This window comes from Crassostrea angulata, chromosome 2 (genome assembly GCF_025612915.1).
Source record: "Crassostrea angulata isolate pt1a10 chromosome 2, ASM2561291v2, whole genome shotgun sequence".
Classification (NCBI taxonomy): Eukaryota; Metazoa; Mollusca; class Bivalvia; order Ostreida; family Ostreidae; genus Magallana; species Magallana angulata.
In genome coordinates this window covers 10,322,843-10,341,841 of record NC_069112.1, presented here as the reverse complement: position 1 = coordinate 10,341,841, position 18,999 = coordinate 10,322,843, and the positions used below count along the sequence as shown (strand labels likewise).

Sequence of the window (18,999 nt, the reverse complement as noted above, 5' to 3'; positions counted from 1 at the left end):
AATTGGGTGTACTAAATTGTCCTTAAATGTCCTGTGTACAGATTTTTTTCACAATAATATTGTAAATTTGATATTTCAGGGCTTCCCAACCCTGACATCAAATGTTCAAGTTATCTGAGACAATACAATATCTAAATAAAAAAAAAAGAAGAATTTTCCATAAATGATTTACAAGAATAGGGTTTCTTTGAAAAATAATGATTACATATTGTTTACATGGGCGTCGGAAGCAAATTGAAAATGGGGGGGGGGGGGGGCAGACTTATCCGAAATCTTGTCACGCAGAGAAAACAAAACTTTCATTTATCCAGAATGTTACTGTTTAGTAGTTATTTAGGAACTATTATTTTCCGATTAAAACACTTAGTGCTGATTTCTAGGTTAAAGGTTATTGGCACATTAAAGACAAGCAATGTCAATCATCCGATAAACCACCATATGAACGACCACATAAAGATAGGGACTTAAGATGTTCAATGATTTTTTTTTTTACCCATGTCACATGCAATTTAAAAAATATATATATATGGGGCCACAAACAGAAATGATAAATCTATTTCCTGAAATAATTTGCCATGGAAATTGATTGTTTGAAGGAATTAAACAAGTACATGTATTTAGTTTGAACTATGTAATGGAAGTATATAAAAGTGATATTTAAGTCAAAATTTTAATGGACCCGCCTAGTTATCGCTTTTAAATGCCAAAGATTAATTAATAAACGGGAAAGAATATGTTAAGATTAATTGCTACACTACACAATATTGAAGTAGTCAAAATTTAATGCAAATAAAAAAAAGGGTTATTCTCTTCAAACTAAAACAAATGATAAGAACAGGAAAAAACACGCCTTAACGTCCCTGTCTGTCAAGTATTCTTTTTCAAGCGTGCCTACAGGAATTAAAAAAAAACATCACTTGGAAAGAGTCCCTGAGACATATTTGGACACTGTTTAAACAAATAGAAAGGGTTGCACGACTTTAACAAGACATCCCCCCCTTCCTCCCTCTCTTTACTTTCCCAAAGAAATCACCTGCATGACATTATAGATTTTTCTCATAATAAAAATATATGTCATATGCCTATCAATACACTATTATTGGGTAAAGGACGTTTTTTTACGGTGAGAAAAATATATAACGTCAGGTGCCTGTGGCCCCCCCCCCTCCCCCATATTTTTTGTCGTAGCAAACATTTTTCTTTTTACACATACAGTTTAGAAAATTAAATTACCTTGGAATTGCCCCCTTCCATACAAACACTTCTTGAGGAAAGTTATAAGAAATCATGAATTAGCTATAAGTCTCTCTCTCTCTCTCTCTCTCTCTCTCTCTCTCTCTCTCTCTCTCTCTCTCTCTGATTGTCATTATTTGCTTTTTTTAATTAATTATTTAATCGTTGATTTTTTTATTTTGCTCTGCTAAGTTTTTTTAATGAGTACCACACTTTCCACACACGCACGGCACTTGAAAAAACGATGCTATGTTCGTGTATTCACTGGTCAGGTGAATGAATTTGGTTTCACTTAGGACATACAATAAACTTTGTGCAGAATTAGATCTAATGATAAGCGTATAAGACCGTTAAGACATAACTTCAATGTTGGGTGATGTAACGTTACGCGCGGCTTTGTTATCAAGGACGAGATTAGACATGTTATTTATATAATAGAAACCGGACCCGGGAACTAAAATAATTAACGATAAAGAACGATAACTCTGGTCGCTTCGATAGCAAAAAACCTGACTTCTTCGTTTGATGTTAACACACACATGGAACCAAAATGTGTAAGTGAGGAAGCACATGTTTGTAAGAATTCATGAATGTTATTTCAATTCGTGAATTTTCTGTCACAATGCAACATGCCAGTGTGCGGAATGTCTAAAAAAAATGTTTGCATTGTTAGCTCGAATTTTCTCGGCGACAGTGCCACATGTTAGTTTATTCTTTATAAGCTGTTATCACTGTAAATGGCTACGTGTTTATATCCATACCAGGTCAGGACGCGCTAGAGTTAGAGTGGTATCCACTGGGCTATTCTTTTCTCGTATGTTTTTTGGTAGAATTATGTTTTACCTAAATGTTTGCAGTTGGGAAGTGTTGATACGTTATTTTTTCCAGGAAGCTGGCATTACCTACGCTCTTAATGAATGCAGGACAAAATGCATGCAAAATAATTTACTGTTTTGGCACTGGACCAGTTATTGGCTAAGATTTGTGGGTTATGTATTTTTGCAATGTCGCTGCACCTTCTCTATATTCCACATGAATCATAAAGGAAAGCATTTTATTGTTTAAATAAATTAAAATGCATATCATAACATGTTTCACAGAGATTCTGAAAACCTGAAAATTCTGTCAGTCATTCGATGTGATGACTTAGCATGTTCTGCCAGTCCAGAGCAAATTTAATCAGTCCGAATAAAACTTACAGTAACATGTATTAGTGTTATAGTCTGTCCCAAGAAATTTATGCAGCACATTTGGACGATTTTTAATAAAAATACACATACCTGTGAAAGAAGTGCAATTGAAATACTTGAAAGGGATATTTTCCAAGATAATTTCATTGACACATTATCATCTTTCACTTGGAAAAATTCACAGGAACGAAAACAGATTCCTTACTGAGATTTGTAATGGGATATGTTTACATCTTTTCTCCATTCGGAATACACTCGGAATGCATCGCGCAATTTTTCAACGTTATCATCCGGGCTTCCTGCAATACAAAATCTTTGTAGACATCACATTTTTTAGTATTGTATTGAAACCTGATAAGCTAACAGGGGCGTTTCGACTAAGAAATCTTGGAAATTTTTCATACTTTTGAATGAACATCGTTTGAACCATGAGGTATTTATGAATATCAAGCAATTAGCCAAATGTAAATCCAAAATATCTTGGGACAGAGTATAGCTGTTGTTCGGTGTTGTGTAATTACTAGACAAAATATAAAGAGCTTTCAATGATTGCAAAAATCTCCAAAATATATGATAATTTAAAGAATTAATTTCTGTTGTGATTTTAAATAATTAACTCCAAAATATGTATTATTTGATTTATTTATGTTCTGTCTCCATTGATGACTCTTTTACAATTTCTTTTATTCATTTTTAAATCTACTCCATGTCAGATAAGCATATGAGTAGTGTTTGTGCTACAAACTCATAATTTTTAGCCGCTGTGCTGGACCGGGTAATTTTCATTAAATCTAATCAAACATTTCATGATCATATACTGATTACAATCGAAAATTTATGGAATCAAAAGTGATCGAGAGTTGATTGATGAAACAGCCATGATTGACCAAAGGTTCTCTATTTTACTAACAAGTCATGCCATTAACCTCGCTACATTTCAATCATTCCCTGCCGTTCTGGTTTGTTTAAACTATCTTCATACTTTTTTTTTTATTCTTAATCCTCGAATAGCTTTTAGCCTCGTACAAACAGAATAGTGATTGACTGCAACCACGACATAATGCTATATCAGTGCTCAAAAGCAATGGAAATTAAACACTCCCTTAAGCGTTTTAGAGATTAATAAAGACTAAAAGACAAAACAGTGCTTGGAAACAGAAAATTTCTGGATTGTGAAAGTGGAACTTACCGGTCACACAGACCGATAATGTATCAAATGTTAACGGACTTTCCGAATTTCTATTAGTTTTGTCGGTAGGACCGATAGTTTTCGGAAACTCTGGTTTCATGGTGCGACCGTTAGAATATATATATATATTAATAAATAAATCAAAAAGTAATATATACTATATGGTCCAGAACAAGTAGAATAAATTTTTAAAAATGGAAAACCTTAATACCAAGATCACTTTCATACTCTGTATTAACAGGAATTACTGGTAACGTAATGAATGCGGAGGAAAGTCATCTATTCACCAGAAAACCAACCAACGCCAGGGACTAACCCCATAACAAGGATGACCAAATTGAAGCTGTGTCTCCGCCTGCTGTGGCACAGGAAGCTCACTCTGTGTGTCTGTGGGGCCATACTATTTATAGTGCTAAACTGGTACATGCAGAGGTAAGGGGCCAACTATTTGTGGGGTTGTTATATTTTTACTGCTCAACTGGTACATGTACATGCAGAAGTAAGGGGCCAACTATAAATGTCATCAGGCGTTTTGATTATATTTATCATTGTAAGATTAAATGAAATATTCAAACTTACATATTACCGTAACCTATTTGATGTGCACTAATGGAAAAAAATCGTTGAATTAAATCAATTCTTCCATAAAAAAAAATTTTTTTGGACAAAGTTTCTGGCACTATATTTTGTCTTTATGTTTAGTTGAGGAAGCAAACTGAATAACATGTCAATATGGCTGTTCTTAATATGTTTCATATCCCTGACTAAGAGTGTATAAAATGGCTTCAAAACGACCATTCACAAATATTTTATGCAAATTAATAGACATCAGTATGAATATAAAGATAAGTGAATGCCTTTTTTTGGATGTAGTTGGTCCTATAACCCTATGAACCGCTTGGTCTATTATAGATACGACGACATCCAAAAATAAGCATGCTGAATTAATCATGTATATTCCATTTTCCATATGACACTCTGTATCATCCCTCGACCAATATCAGCCCTCGGGACTTTGGGCTTCAGGCTGATATTGGTGTCTCGTGCTGATACAGAGTATACAATGGAAAGGGCATGTATTATTCTCTATACATTCAGCATGTATATGCCAGTAATAATGCTGTATTTTCAACTTTGACTCTATGAGATCCATTAGTAGCTGATAGAGAAATAAATCAACAGAATAAACTAGAACAAGCTTTCATCACTCCGTCAATCTTCCCCTATGTAATATTATTTTCTTTTTTTCTTTAAGTGAGTCTTTCCTGATAGAAGAATTTAAATTCCCAGTTCCACCAACGACGATGTCACGCCAAGAAAAGGGAAAGTTCTCCCCAGAAGGTATGTACATGTATATTGTATGTGGAATCATTACTTTAAATAGTCTAGAATTTGTTGTGGCTGGTTTTCACGGTATGTGTGGGTATCTCTACAAAAATGAAATTTGAAAGAGTTTTCTGACTGAAACCAAAGATCAACGCATTCATGAAATTACGTCTCAACAAAGAAGCAAAAAATTCACAATCCACAAATTTTAAATACTCCACAGTATGTGGAATTTTTTATTGACAATGAATTCATCCTGTGTGATTATGTCAGTTATTGTGTTACATCACAGGGGCATCGTATCCACTCTACACTCTATGACATATATATAAATAACACACAAGGGAAGAATCGAAAGTAGGACACGATTTGTAAACAATGTCAAAAAACAACTTGTTTGACAAAAGTTACGCAAAAGTTGTGTATTATTTATAAATATGTCATAGAATGTAGAGCGGATACGATGCCCCTGTGGTTACATACTAAACTTTCCATATAGTGAACAAAATTAAGATGTTCATGTATGATAAAAAGTCATGTTTTGAAAAAATTGCAATAATTGTACCAAAAATTTAAAATCAAGTTATGTAGTACTGGATTCATATTGCATTTTTCAAAAGACATAATTATCAAGTTTGAGTTCTTTTACGGAATTCTTTTAAAGAACTTGTACCGGTAATTATTTTTGTTGAATCCAAGATTAATTATAAAAAGAACTTTGTCAATGAGCATTTTTATGTTAAAAAAAGGACCATATATTCGAGTGATTTTGTTGTCATGAGTATTGAATGTTTATTTTGTAGAAATAGAAGTCATGAGGAAGAAATCTCTATCCAAGCAGGAATCCCAGGTCTATGTGAACTACATGGCCGACAACTTTGTCATTAATTTCACAGTGATTCAGAACAGTGCCAGAACTTGTATCAAGAAATTCTCCATTTATAACGCCGGCCAAAGCAACATCCCCAGCTTCTTCTGGGCCATCTATTTCTATGACAACGGCAAGGTTGGACACAACAGCTTCCCCTACCCCCGGGGCTTGCCCGTCGATAACTCGGAACTTCTGATTTTTCACGAGGCGGGAAACCTCTATCGTCTCAGTCCCACCGAAAAGTTTTCTCCGTACATTAATTCTCGGGACACCATCGAGGTGCCATACGAGTCCTATGGTCCTCACGTTTCCCGCCATTATAGTTTCCCGAACTGGTTTGTGTCGTGTGACATCTGCTCCCCTCGCATACTAAAGAGTACCGCCGGAGAGGACCTGAGCTTTGTGGAGACGTTCAGTAAGCCCCAGCAGTTGAAGCGAGGCTCCAGGGACTTATATAGGGCTTTTACAGCAAAAGACAGGTTCTCAAGGTATTTCATTTTAATACTTTTCTAATTTGAATACCCCCAAAAAGTAATGTATAGACTAGTTTCTCAGGCCAACAATTTTGAAGTTTTATTGGAAGGTACATCTTTTGATATTGAAATATATCTAAATTTTACCAACAACAAAAAAATGAGTTATTCCCCTTTTCTTGTGCAATTTATAATTTTATTTCTGCCTTTTGAGAGCTTAACTTGTTTACTCATATATATGTATAATTTGAAAATATTTGATATACAATATTCGCCATATTCATGATATTGGTGCCAATATTGAAAGAGTTTAATGATAAACTGTTTTAACTGTTAGAAACATGAAACTGAATCTTTCGCATTGTCCTTGTAATAATAGATTATACGTTTACTTCTTTCAAACATCATTCTCAATGGAGCCAAAAAAAACCCAGTATTTGAGATATGAAGTTTGAAATACAAAAACTGTTGTTGAGACTTCCAACTCTATAAAACATGTTCAAGATTATTAAGATACTGAGGTTCTAAATGACCAGCTCTAACACTGTATAGTATGCTCTCTTACAGTGTAGTTAATTAATGGAAATTAGGCATGCAAAAAATTGAACTTCAAATTCATCTATTAGTTGATCAGAATATAGATTTAGGTAGAATAGTTAGTTTATATAAATGATATATGGTAACAAGTTGAATTTCGAGTTGATATATCAGTTGGTCAGAATTTAGACTTAGTCTGTAAACCAATTATTTATTACAGAAATTCAGCAGCAGCCAAAGCCCCTAAACCGTCCGTGCACTCAGTGATTCCCACCCCCCTGCGGGTAGATGCTGGGGGAGAGGAATCTCTGGTAGTGACCCCCTCAGACTGGGTGGTCAGTACCAAGGACTTTGTGGAGGAAGCATCTCTTCTTGCAGGTAAACACCTCCTCTTACAGATCACACAGACAACTACTGTAAACGTAGTACATTTGGCGTGTACGATATTTGGCGAAAAATAGTTTTTTAATAAGTTGACGTGGATATGAATTAGCGTATTCCTGAATGTGACTATTCTTATACATATATGCATGACTTTTAGCGATGTACTTGATTTAGCAGAAGCCGCATTCCGCCAAAAACGCTAAATAGAGTAGACAGCCAAATGTAATACGTTTACAGTATGTTGTTAATGTGTACATGTACTCTGGTGGAGCAGGTGGTTTAGTTTAGAAGTTTGTAAATATTGTGGGATCAAATCCTGCCGTGAGCGCCTGATTCTTTGTATTGTGTACATGGACAAGGCCCTTTCTCTGCAATGTGTCAGTTCATTGAGTCCACTTCAGATTTGCATTAGCAAATGCTGGCATACAATCCAGAGCGAGTTCAAAGAAAAGGTGTATATGGGCTATTGTTAATGTATGGGTTTCATGATCAGACAGAATAGAACTTATAAGTAAAAAATTAAAAGGGGTATTTTTGTTGATTTTTTTTATTACAATACATGTACATATAATATGATTAATCTACTGTACAGAAATATTTTATCAGTGATTAATCATACATACATGGAAAAGATAAAGTGAAATGCATATTATTATAGTTTTAAAAGCTCATGTATAAAAGAACAATCATGTATTTTTTTTTTTTTAGAAAAACTTCACCTAAAGCTTGCTAAGTCTGCAACATCAAAAGTCATCACTTTTAGTCAAGGAAAGGTGAACCTTCCCAAGAACTCCAGTCTCTCCGTCTCTGAAGCATACCACATTTACATCAATCCAAGCAAGAATACCATTGAAGTTACGGCCAACGAAGCATCGGGGGCGTTCTATGCCACGCAGACACTTCTCTCTCTCACGGAGAAAGACAGGTCAGACACCAGTAAGGAGAAGGGTCACAGATTTCCCGGGATGAACATCACGGATGCCCCCCGCTTTGAGTACCGGGGACTGATGTTAGATGTGAGCCGTAACTTTGTACAGAAGGCGACGGTTCTGAAACTGTTGGATCTTATGGCGACGTACAAGGTCAATAAGTTTCACTTCCACCTGACAGATGACGACGCGTGGAGGCTGGAAATCCCAGAATTCCCTGAGTTGACAAAGGTACATAGCACTCATTAGTATTGTAGTATAGAGTACTCTATACAGGGAATTATTTTTATTGTCTCCCTTTTCGCCCTCGTTGTCAGAGGGCAAATTTTAGACTGGGCAAACTCTATATTACAAATAATATCTTTGTTAACACAACTGCATCTGGGCGATTTCAAGACAGGGCGAAACTGTTTGCAAGCGTAAAAGGGCGAAAATTACACGGGCGAAAATAACCCTGAATACAGTATAAATATATCCCAGAATTCTCTAAGGTGACAGCTACACAGCATATAGTATTGTTGAAAGTTTATTTATAGCTTATAGAAAAGTTTCGTGTATTGCCTCTGTGATAAATCCCAGAATTCCCCTGAGTTGACACAGGTACTGAAGAGTATACTGTAGGGGTATGTTAACTGCCTTAGGTGCTAGAGATTTAGCAGAGTGACACAGGTAAAAACTTATTGTATGGTACACACAGTATATGTTTGACTTGTTGATAAAAATTATAAAAGGGAGGTTTTCTCCATTATTCTTGTTTGGACTTTTCATTTGAAATGAGAAAAATAAAAAAAAATGTTTAATTTGAAATTATAGTGGCAGTATGCATGCATTTTTTAATTGAAAGAAAATGGTCATCATTACTCTCTTCTTATGTTAAAATTACCTAGTTACATCATATCTTCTTATTTACTCATTTGTTAGGAATTATGTCTAAAACACAAGGGATGTGACTGACAATTTCTTTACGTCAGATTAATTGCTGCAGTATTTTCTAATTATCTAATGAATCATTCAATCTTTCCCAGTATGCCTCCAATCGCTGTCTGGATCCATCCCATGAAGTCTGTCTTCCACCTTCGCTAGGATCTGGCCCCTTTGTCAACACATCCGGATCTGGATTCTACACTGTCAGCGACTACAAAGAAATCCTGAGGTACGCAAAATCCAGGCACATAGAGGTCATTCCAGAAATAGACGTTCCAGGCCATGCCAGATCCGCTATCCAGGCGATGGAACTGAGATATAGGAGAACTAAAAACTCCATGTATAGGCTGATAGATCCAGATGACAGATCCAGATATCTCTCTGCTCAATCTTATACGGATGACGCAGTCAATCCATGTGTTGATGGAACATACCAATTCTTCAAAGTCATTCTACGTAACCTTCAGGAATTACACAAGGATATTCAACCTTTGACCTTTTACATGTTGGGTGGTGACGAAGTTGCAGGAGGGGCTTGGGAAAAATCCCCGGCGTGTGCAGACTTGAAGCAGAAACACGAGTTAAGGGATTATCATGATTTGAAGAAGTTTTTCTTTAAGAGGATGATGGAGGAACTGAGACAGGAGGACTTGACCTTTGGATTATGGGGAGATGCTGTCTTGGATAAGTCACTGAATCCGAATCCTCTGGAGGAAGGCATGAAGGGGTGAGTTCTGTAGAGGCAGGGCTCTTCATTGTCTAAATCTGGGGCTGTTGAAAGGCCCCTTCTCAATTTAAAATAATTATATTCCAACTTTGTTATCTCAAACTAGATGGGATGGTTTAAAAACTTCGAGATATTCAAGTTTTTGAGATATTGAGGGTAAAAAAACAATAAAAAATACAGTCTGTAAGTTGTTGAAACTTACAAATCACTTGGACATATGCATTGCATTCAAGTGATCAAGATATCGAAGTTAAACTGTATATACTATTGTTTCCAAATTAATTTGTTAATTTTTCAAAAAAAACCTTACTCCTCAAAATTGAGACCACATGTACATGTATGTATATATAAAAGACAACTAAATTAAGGGGAGTAGTTCAGGGTTATTATGAATCCCTAAATCAAAAATAAAATCATGAAGGGCATTGAAGTAGACATTGTTCATGTAAGTCATATTTGTGACACATGGATTTGCTAAAGTAAAGGAAGAGATGGTTTAAGTTTTTGTTATGTCTATTTGCTGTCCAAGTTAATCCAGAAACTGTGTCTTATTGAGTAACCTTTAACTGTTTCATTACTAAAAATCTACATTTTTAACTTTAAATTTGTATTCTCTGAACTATCTGAACGATTTATTTTTCTCTGAACAGAAAGGTCTATACATATAGTTGGTCCAACGTCTGGGAGTGGAAGAGAGGCTCACTGGCTTACAAACTGGCTAATGCTGGCTACAAAGTAAGTACATGTAACTTAAACCTGGCTAATGCAGCATGGATACATACTGTAGCATCTAATTGGGTTCATTTGTCCAACTAATGGTGGATTCAGATCAAAGATTGAAACATTTTTTTTTTATTGAACTTTCACATACCCGGTATTCACATACCAAAGTTTAAGTATTGCACATAAACATAGATATTGTTGCAATATATGCATAGTATTTGTGTGATACATTGTAGGATTGTAAATTTTGTCAAAAGCTTGATACAGATTTCACATATACATAAACCTGGTTAATGATAGCTGTAAAGGATGCTTCTGTACTAAAAACATGCTGCCCCTTATAAGTCTTGGTTTGTCAAATGGTTTGGAGGGTTAACCTCAAACCCAGTTAACAAGAATCATTTTAACAAGACCCTCAACTTTTGTTAGAATGTAGCTATTTCTTGCATCAAAACAGGTTAAAAAAGAAACTGGTTTTGAATGAAATAGGCACTGGATGCTTAGTCTTAACTTAAAAATCAGAGAAATTTTTGATTTCAAAGAGCCATGGCCGAGTGCCCAGAAGGCTTTGGGCAAATTACATTGCTACATTGAAGTAATAATACATTACATAATCATTACTTCATGAATTAGGGCATTGAATTACCATAACCATTACTTAATTTTGTTGAATTAACACATGACATTAGCATTACATGATTAAAGTAATGCGTTACCATTACCATTATTTTGTGAAAAAGTTTTTAAAATGTAGAGCTAAATAAAGGGGCATAGTTCTAACTGGGTTTACTCTCTGTGTCCACTCAGGGTTTACTTTGGGTTTACTCTAGGTCCACTCTAGCAAACTCGAAGTAAACCCAGAGTAAACCCAGAAAGTAAACCCAGGGTTTAGTTGGGGTTTACTTTCTGTTAGGTTGGGTCTGATAGGTACTGTACTTTTAGTCAGATGTAGGTAAGATACATTTAAGATTGTCATGATATGATTTCAGTATTCTCTTTTGTCTCAAATTTTACGTGTTGTGAATGGTAAGCAGTCAGATTTAGCTCTGAGGATCTTAAGTAATCTTACCCTCACATGGTGTAGTCTTACCGTCACATGGTGTAGTCTTACCGTCACATGGTGTAATCTTACCCTCACATGGTGTAGTCTTACCGTCACATGGTGTAATCTTACTCTCACATGGTGTAATCTTAATGTCACATGGTGTAGTCTTACCCTCACATGGTGTAATCTTACCCTCACGTGGTGTAGTCTTACCGTCACATGGTGTAATCTTACTCTCACATGGTGTAATCTTAATGTCACATGGTGTAATCTTACCCTCACATGGTGTAATCATACCCTCACATGGTGTAATCTTACCCTCACATGGTGTAATCATACCCTCACATGGTGTAATCATACCCTCACATGGTGTAATCTTACTCTCACATGGTGTAGTCTTACTGTCACATGGTGTAATCTTACCCTCACATGGTGTAATCTTACCCTCACATGGTGTAATCTTACCCTCACATTTTGTAATCTTACCCTCACATGGTGTAATCTTACCCTAACATTTTGTAATCTTACCCTCACATGGTGTAATCTTACTGTCACATGGTGTAGTCTTACCCTCACAAGGATGTAAAATCTTACAACCACATAGTGTAATCTTACTGTCACATGGTGTAATCTTACCCTCACATGGTGTAGTCTTACCGTCACATGGTGTAATCTTACCCTCACATAGTGTAGTCTTACCCTCACATGGTGTAATCTTACCCTCACATGGTGTTATCTTACCATCACATGGTGTAGTCTAACCCTCACATGGTGTAATCTTACCCTCACATGGTGTTATCTTACCATCACATGGTGTAGTCTAACCCTCACATGGTGTAATCTTACTGTCACATGGTGTAATCTTACCCTCACATGGTGTAATCTTACCCTCACATGGTGTTATCTTACCGTCACATGGTGTAATCCCGTAATCTTACCCTCACATGGTGAAATCTTACTGTCACATGGATGTGTAATCTTACCTGCACATGGTGTAATCTTACCAGCACATGGTGTAATCTTACCAGTATATACCATCATATAATGTTATCTTACCCACACATGGTGTAGTCTTACCATTACATGGTGTAATCTTACTAATCTTCATAAAGTTGTCAATGAGATCATTTAATTCTTTATTCATAATTTAATATAGATACAATATAAATAATTACATTTTCCATTTTCCAGGGGATTATGTCCCCTGCGACCTATTACTGATATTGTTATTTTTATACACATTAATTTCTGTCCCCAGGTGGTGATGTCTCCTGCGACTTATTACTTATATTGTTATTTTTATACATATTAATTTTTGTCCCCAGGGGATTATGTCCCCTGCTACCTATTACTGATAATGTTATTTTTATACATATTAATTTCTGTCCCCAGGTGGTGATGTCCCCTGCGACCTACTTTTACTTTGACCAGCCCTATGAGCCGGACTTTGAGGAGCGGGGCCTTTACTGGGCCACGCGGTCCCTCGATTCTCGCACCGCCTTCAGCTTTGTGCCGGACCACCTGTACTGGAATCGTGGACGGACTCAGGATGGAGGCGAGATGACGGACGAGATACTGTGCACTGGGGGGTGTCCCCCACTCACCCAGCCCCAGAATATACGCGGTCAGTACTCTGTCTTATGTTGACAGTATGAGCGATTTTAAATCAGAAGGTTCACAAAAACATTTCTTGTCACAAAAACTTTCTCAAAGCAAACCAGTCCTTTGATACAACTTCTGTATATAAAATTTTATGACCTACACAGGATGTATTGCAAATCTTTATCATCATGAATAAGTTTATCACTAGTGAATTGCAAATTAAAGTTACAGCTAATAAAAATTTGTTTCAGTATTGTACCTAAATGTATATTAATAATTGGACCTTTGTATACATTGTAGATATTGATATCCTTGATTATATTCAGAGCAAATACTGTGGAATCACATTTTTCGTAGGTGACCAATGTTACATCTTACATGAATTTACATCCCTACGAGCATTATTTTAAACTTGATTAGAATTTTCCTAAATACGCTACCAACAAAATTAAATCCCCACAAAGCAGTAAAACTAACTTAAAAGGCTATACCCACAAACATTGGCCACCATGAATAAAATTGATTCCACAGTAATGGTTTGAATGTGCTATGATTGCCTGTAAAGTACTTACAGGAATATTATCAGTGGAAACATTATATACATACAAGTTTAATACTCTTATACTTATGTCCACCTGTACCGTACTGACAGGTACCAAGGCCGACCGTACTTATGTACTGTACTGTAACTGTAGGTATCCAGGCCGACCTATGTTATACTTTAGTACTGTACTGTAACTGTAGGTATCCGGGCTGACCTGTGTTATACTTTTGTACTGTACTGTAACTGTAGGTATCCAGGCCGACCTGTGGACGGAGACCATTAGGACCCCCCAACACCTCCACTACATGCTCTTCCCAAGATTCTTGGCATTTGCCGAGAGGGCGTGGCACAAAGCATCATGGGAAGATCTGACAGACGTGGCCCAGCGGGACAAGGAACAGCAGAAGGACTGGGAGAGATTTGCAGCCATATTGGGGCAGGGGGAGTTAAAGAGGCTGGAGAGCGAGGGGGTGGAGTATCGACTGGACCCCCCGGGGGCAAGGTAGGGAAGTTAAAGAAAGTCGTCCATGTTTGATCATCGGTCTGTGATTGCTATATCAGCTGTGTATGTAAAAGCAGGCATTCTCTGTAATATCAGTCACTGTGGTGCATTACAAACAAAATCCCAACAGTGTCTTTTATACGTGTCACGTACTATTTAACATTTGTGCATTTATATTATTTAAATTCTGAGGGGCTGGGTAATAGGTTTATTACCTATAGAAGCTGTCCTTGGGTAAAAATACAGCAATACTTGTAATATCATTGGTACATTACAATTCAATATCCCCAACAATTTCTTTATGCATTTCTGTAATTGTTCCTACTTTGCTGTTGTGTATTGCTGTCATTTTAATACAAGAGGACAGGTACATTAGACTAAGTAGTCTTGAAAAAGGTGTCCATGTTATAAAATCAGGCATTGTTAGTTATATCAGTGATACATTACATGTAAGGTTCCAACGATCACTTAGTTCTTTGTAATTACATGTATTTAAACAATATGTATTCTTTTAATAGTTATAAAAATAATTTCAGTCTGAATCTATTGGTCCACGATTTGATTTTAAACAATTATTTCTGTTTTTTGAGTTAAAACTATTATAAGATACAATCATTGCTTTGTTGAAGTTAATTCTTTGACAATGATTTAGTTACTCTCAAAGTCTTGGTGAGGCCTTATACAATGTAGGCAAGGTGAATGTTGTATTTTGAGGCTTGCTAAATCACTGTGTCGATCTAAAACAGCAATAACTTCTTCGACCATTTATCTCAGAAATAAAGATGCACAAAAGTTTGATTCATTATTGAATATTTGATGATCTCTTCTTACTTATTTTTCACAGATTCAGTAATTCTATTCTGGAAATAAACACCATATTTCCTGGACTTCCAACGGAATACAGTCTAAACCAAGGTGCATCCTGGGAAAAATACAACCCCAAAATCACAACCAAACTCTCCAATGCCGGCAAAATCCTGGTCCGATCTTCGTAAGTTCAACAAAATTTAGGTTTTGTTTATCAGGAAATCTGATATGATGTTGTAGAACCATAAATGTAAAGTCTTGTTTGAGCCTTTTCAATGAAAGGAAAATTTAAAAATTTGCATCCTCATTTTCCTTTTGTTGCATCTTTATATTTACACAGAGTTCTGTCTTCAGTTATATATTATAATTAAAACTTAAACATACTCAGCATAGTTTTAATTTAGTTTGTTATCATAAAAATAAGATGGAAGCATTCATGAAAAAATCCAGCTATTTAATTTTTAGGTTTATTATTTTTTCCATTCCAAGAAACGTGCATGTATTTTGCGTAAAAAAGATTACCATGTACGTTTGTTTTTAATTTTGTGTTTTTCACAACTTAATTTTTATGGAGTTAGGTCAGAACTATAGTTTTGCCCACACTGGTAACCTAAAATTTCAGTGTAGTTAATACTTATAATCATATGAATATAACATTTGACATTGTAGAAGCTTTCATTTACATGACATTGTATAACACATACAAGGGACTTGTCTTATGCCATACACACACACGTCCTGCTGAAGGTATCCCACTCCTCAATGTTTTTGTATTGGTACCCATCTTGTATCAAGAATTTGTTGAGAAGTATATCATTGAAATCTGTAGACAAAACATACTTGAAAAATGCAAAGATAATGGGAAGTCAGTGTTCATCCCTCTGAGATATGGCCAATTTGATTTGACCTTTATGCACCTAAAATGCGACTTCAGTGTGAACAGGATTTTTTTTGTCAGTATTTTTGATTAGGCAAACTTTTTCCTTGAAATATCGTTTTATTTATGCACAATGGTAACCCTGAATAAAGGGATTATGACAAAAATTTGTAAGAAGCTGCATACATTTTTGTGTGACCTTTTTGCACTTAAATGGACAATTTTTGTAATAGTTACAATTTGATTTGAAATAACATTTTATGACATACCTCCTATCAAAATAGACAATAAAATCAAGTTTGATTTATAGATAACTTCTTTCACAAAATTGTTACCTACATGTAATAGCATAGCACAATGGGTAAGAGCATCAATTACAAAACTGTAAGTCATGAGTTTAAATCCCACTCAGGATTTTATAACATTTACCTTTCCAATATTGTTTTGTCAAATATTTTACAATTAGAAAATTCTAAACTGGTGAAATTATTTTGATTACAATGTACTTTTATCCAATAGGTCTCCCATACTAGCTTTTAGAAAAGGTACTTGCTCCTTCCCACCTAACCTTACTGAACTTTTATTTACTGCTTTGTAGGTCCTTTGATGGAAAAAGAAAGAGTCGAGTGGTTTCTGTGGAGAATTCCAACTGATTCGCGATGGTGCCTGATGTAGCGTACCAGTGTGTGAACTAAGTGCTATGATCTCATGACTAACAAAGTGTGAGAGGTAGGAATCGTCTGATGTCTGTCTATTTGTCTACATGCATCAGGGTATCTGTCTTACTTGTAACTGAAGAAGAAACTGTAACATTAGAGGGTCATATCTGGTGCAAAAAGGTCATGCATGACTTGGGCACCATTTTGTGACCTTAACCAGAGGGGTAATTTCACAGAAGTCATGATCACATTATTTTTATTGACACAGAAAAGAAAACGAAGTGGTAGTATTCCTTGTTGGACCATCATGTTAATTGTGTTGATTAAATGAATAAGGAATCATTCTTTGAGTATTATGAGGTGATAATTTCGGTTGGGCTGTGGTCAAATCCAATAAAGCCCGAATGGCTTTATGAGAGATTTGATCACGCCCCAACCGAAATTATCATCTCACGATATTCAAAGAATGATTCCTCATTACTTATATTTATATTATTTCCAATTTGTACACTTTAAAACAACATTTTAAAACCACTACTTTTTTATGTAGCACATGTATGTATTACTACGTGGCGCAGCCAATACCATTTTTCGTTCTTGCAATAAGACACACCCATTTTGTGTCACTCATTTTTTATGGGTTATAGGCTTCAAATTGATTCTTTATGTTATCACAGGCAAAGAGGTTGAAAATGTAAATATTTTATAGTAAGTGAAGTTTATGTCTTTTGATTTGTCATACTCTGATATCCAATGAATTTTGATTTTAGTAGGGAAAACTTTTTTGGCTATATCTTATTGTGAAGGAAATAAAATTGATTTTCTAGAATAAAAGAGCAATAAAATTTATAGAGAAAAATCTCCTGTCTTCAGATGATTGTATATTTGGTATATTCTTGACCTGAGCATGTACGTGCAGAAAACTTCATTCATTCCTTGATATTCGTTATATAATTAATCTATGTATACTTATATATTTTTGGTGTATTTTTTTTAATGATTTTTCTATATACAGTGGCATACTATATTATCATTTATTATTATATTACATGTTTAGATAGTACCATAAGTTAGAGGAGATACAGGAATATTGGTTAAATTAAAAATGTGCCAGATTTTCCCCATTTTCGCAAATTTTTAGACACGCGAAAAAAAAATGGATATTCGGTATAAACAGGTTGGGTTACATAATGAGTATATCATAAACTATTTTATACTTCGTTCTCTTTGTAATGTAGATTATCATGAAAAGTAATCCTTTGATCTTTATTTTGATGAGTCTTCATTTTGAAAAAAATACTCTAAGACTTAGTCTTTCAAACTCACAAAGTCCATGAATTAAATCAAAGATACTGTGTACAGGAATGAATATGTCAGCCATGTTTTACATTGCAAATTACATTCAACAGATTTTGCCAGCCGAAAACACCATCAAATTTCCACTTCCACTGCTATGCTTACTTTAAATGTTTTGGGTTTTTTTTGTTTTGTTTTTTTCATCTGTTTGTCTTCTGATATGTTTATTTTTGCAATTTTTATTTTTCATTTGCTTTTTGTTTTTCTATATCCTAGCCATATTCATGTATAGTGATAACCACTTTAGGTTGGTGAGAGTTATGAATATTCATGTATAGTGATAACCATTTTAGGTTGGTTTGAGAGTTATGAATATTCATGTATATTGATAACCATGTTATGTAGATTTGAAAGTTTTGAATATTATTCAATACATATGTTTGATTTGCAGTGAAACTGTATATGAGGGATATTAGTGTTAAATACTGTGTTTGACACGGTAATTATTTATTTTGTTTTGAAAAATTTGAGAAGAAATATAAGCTTGATTCATTTTAATTATATTTTTCTACTGTAAGAGAGAGAGAGAGAGAGAGAGAGAGAGAGAGATGTGCAAAATTAAATAATAATGTGTGCAAGTTAGCAAGACTTTAAGTCTTAAAATAAAGATACATACAATGTGTATTATTTATACATGTGAATGAAAAATGTGTACTTTGTGTACATGAAATAAATGCATAATTTACACGTCAAGTGTATTGTTTTCTTTGCAAAATTTTAGTTTTAGTAAATGTTCGTCAGTTGAAGTATTACTGCAGCAAAGTCTATTTGGCAAACATTTCTTCACTTAAAATGAGAAGCTTTCCAAATGTTGATGATTTCTTTGATTTTGTTTTACTTGGATTAAAGAATGCTTTTATTAAATGCCATGAAAATCCATAGAACCCTAATACCCTATAAAAGATAGGGTGGATGGAAGAATTGTCCTAAAGAAAGGTTGTCCAATAGAAGGATTGATAAATACGAGTGTTGTACATGGAAAGGAATATCCAATACAAGGTTTGTCCAATACATAGGTTGTCCAATAGAAGGATTGATAAATACGAGTGTTGTACATGGAAAGAAATATCCAATACAAGGTTTGTCCAATACATAGGTTGT

General features: G+C 35.0%; 1 protein-coding gene across 2 annotated transcripts; it reads left to right on the top strand.

Moving 5' to 3' along the window:
* The first annotated feature begins 1,648 nt into the window (after nucleotides 1-1,648).
* LOC128172971 (beta-hexosaminidase-like) lies at nucleotides 1,649-18,585 on the top strand. 2 transcript variants are annotated; one of them, XM_052838712.1, is made up of 12 exons: nucleotides 1,649-1,787; nucleotides 3,854-4,044; nucleotides 4,868-4,953; nucleotides 5,742-6,297; nucleotides 7,040-7,197; nucleotides 7,912-8,363; nucleotides 9,158-9,783; nucleotides 10,434-10,518; nucleotides 12,944-13,175; nucleotides 13,947-14,199; nucleotides 15,044-15,190; nucleotides 16,482-18,585. In XM_052838712.1, exons 2-12 carry the CDS (start codon nucleotides 3,875-3,877, stop codon nucleotides 16,534-16,536), a joined length of 2,820 nt encoding a protein of 939 aa, XP_052694672.1. In that variant the 5' UTR covers nucleotides 1,649-1,787; nucleotides 3,854-3,874; the 3' UTR covers nucleotides 16,537-18,585. The 2 variants fall into 2 exon arrangements, with proteins under 2 accessions (XP_052694672.1, XP_052694673.1); XM_052838713.1 differs by lacking the exons at nucleotides 13,947-14,199; nucleotides 15,044-15,190; nucleotides 16,482-18,585 and adding an exon at nucleotides 13,849-13,937.
* The last annotated feature ends 414 nt before the right edge of the window (nucleotides 18,586-18,999 follow it).

Bases quoted from the DNA above. Each gene is read 5' to 3' on its own strand.
- LOC128172971 (XM_052838712.1), top strand. From the start codon at position 3,875: ATGCGGAGGAAAGTCATCTATTCACCAGAAAACCAACCAACGCCAGGG. The intron at 7,198-7,911 runs GTAAACACCTCC...TTTTTTTTTTAG, and splicing joins GGAAGCATCTCTTCTTGCAG to AAAAACTTCACCTAAAGCTT. The intron at 14,200-15,043 runs GTAGGGAAGTTA...TATTTTTCACAG, and splicing joins CTGGACCCCCCGGGGGCAAG to ATTCAGTAATTCTATTCTGG.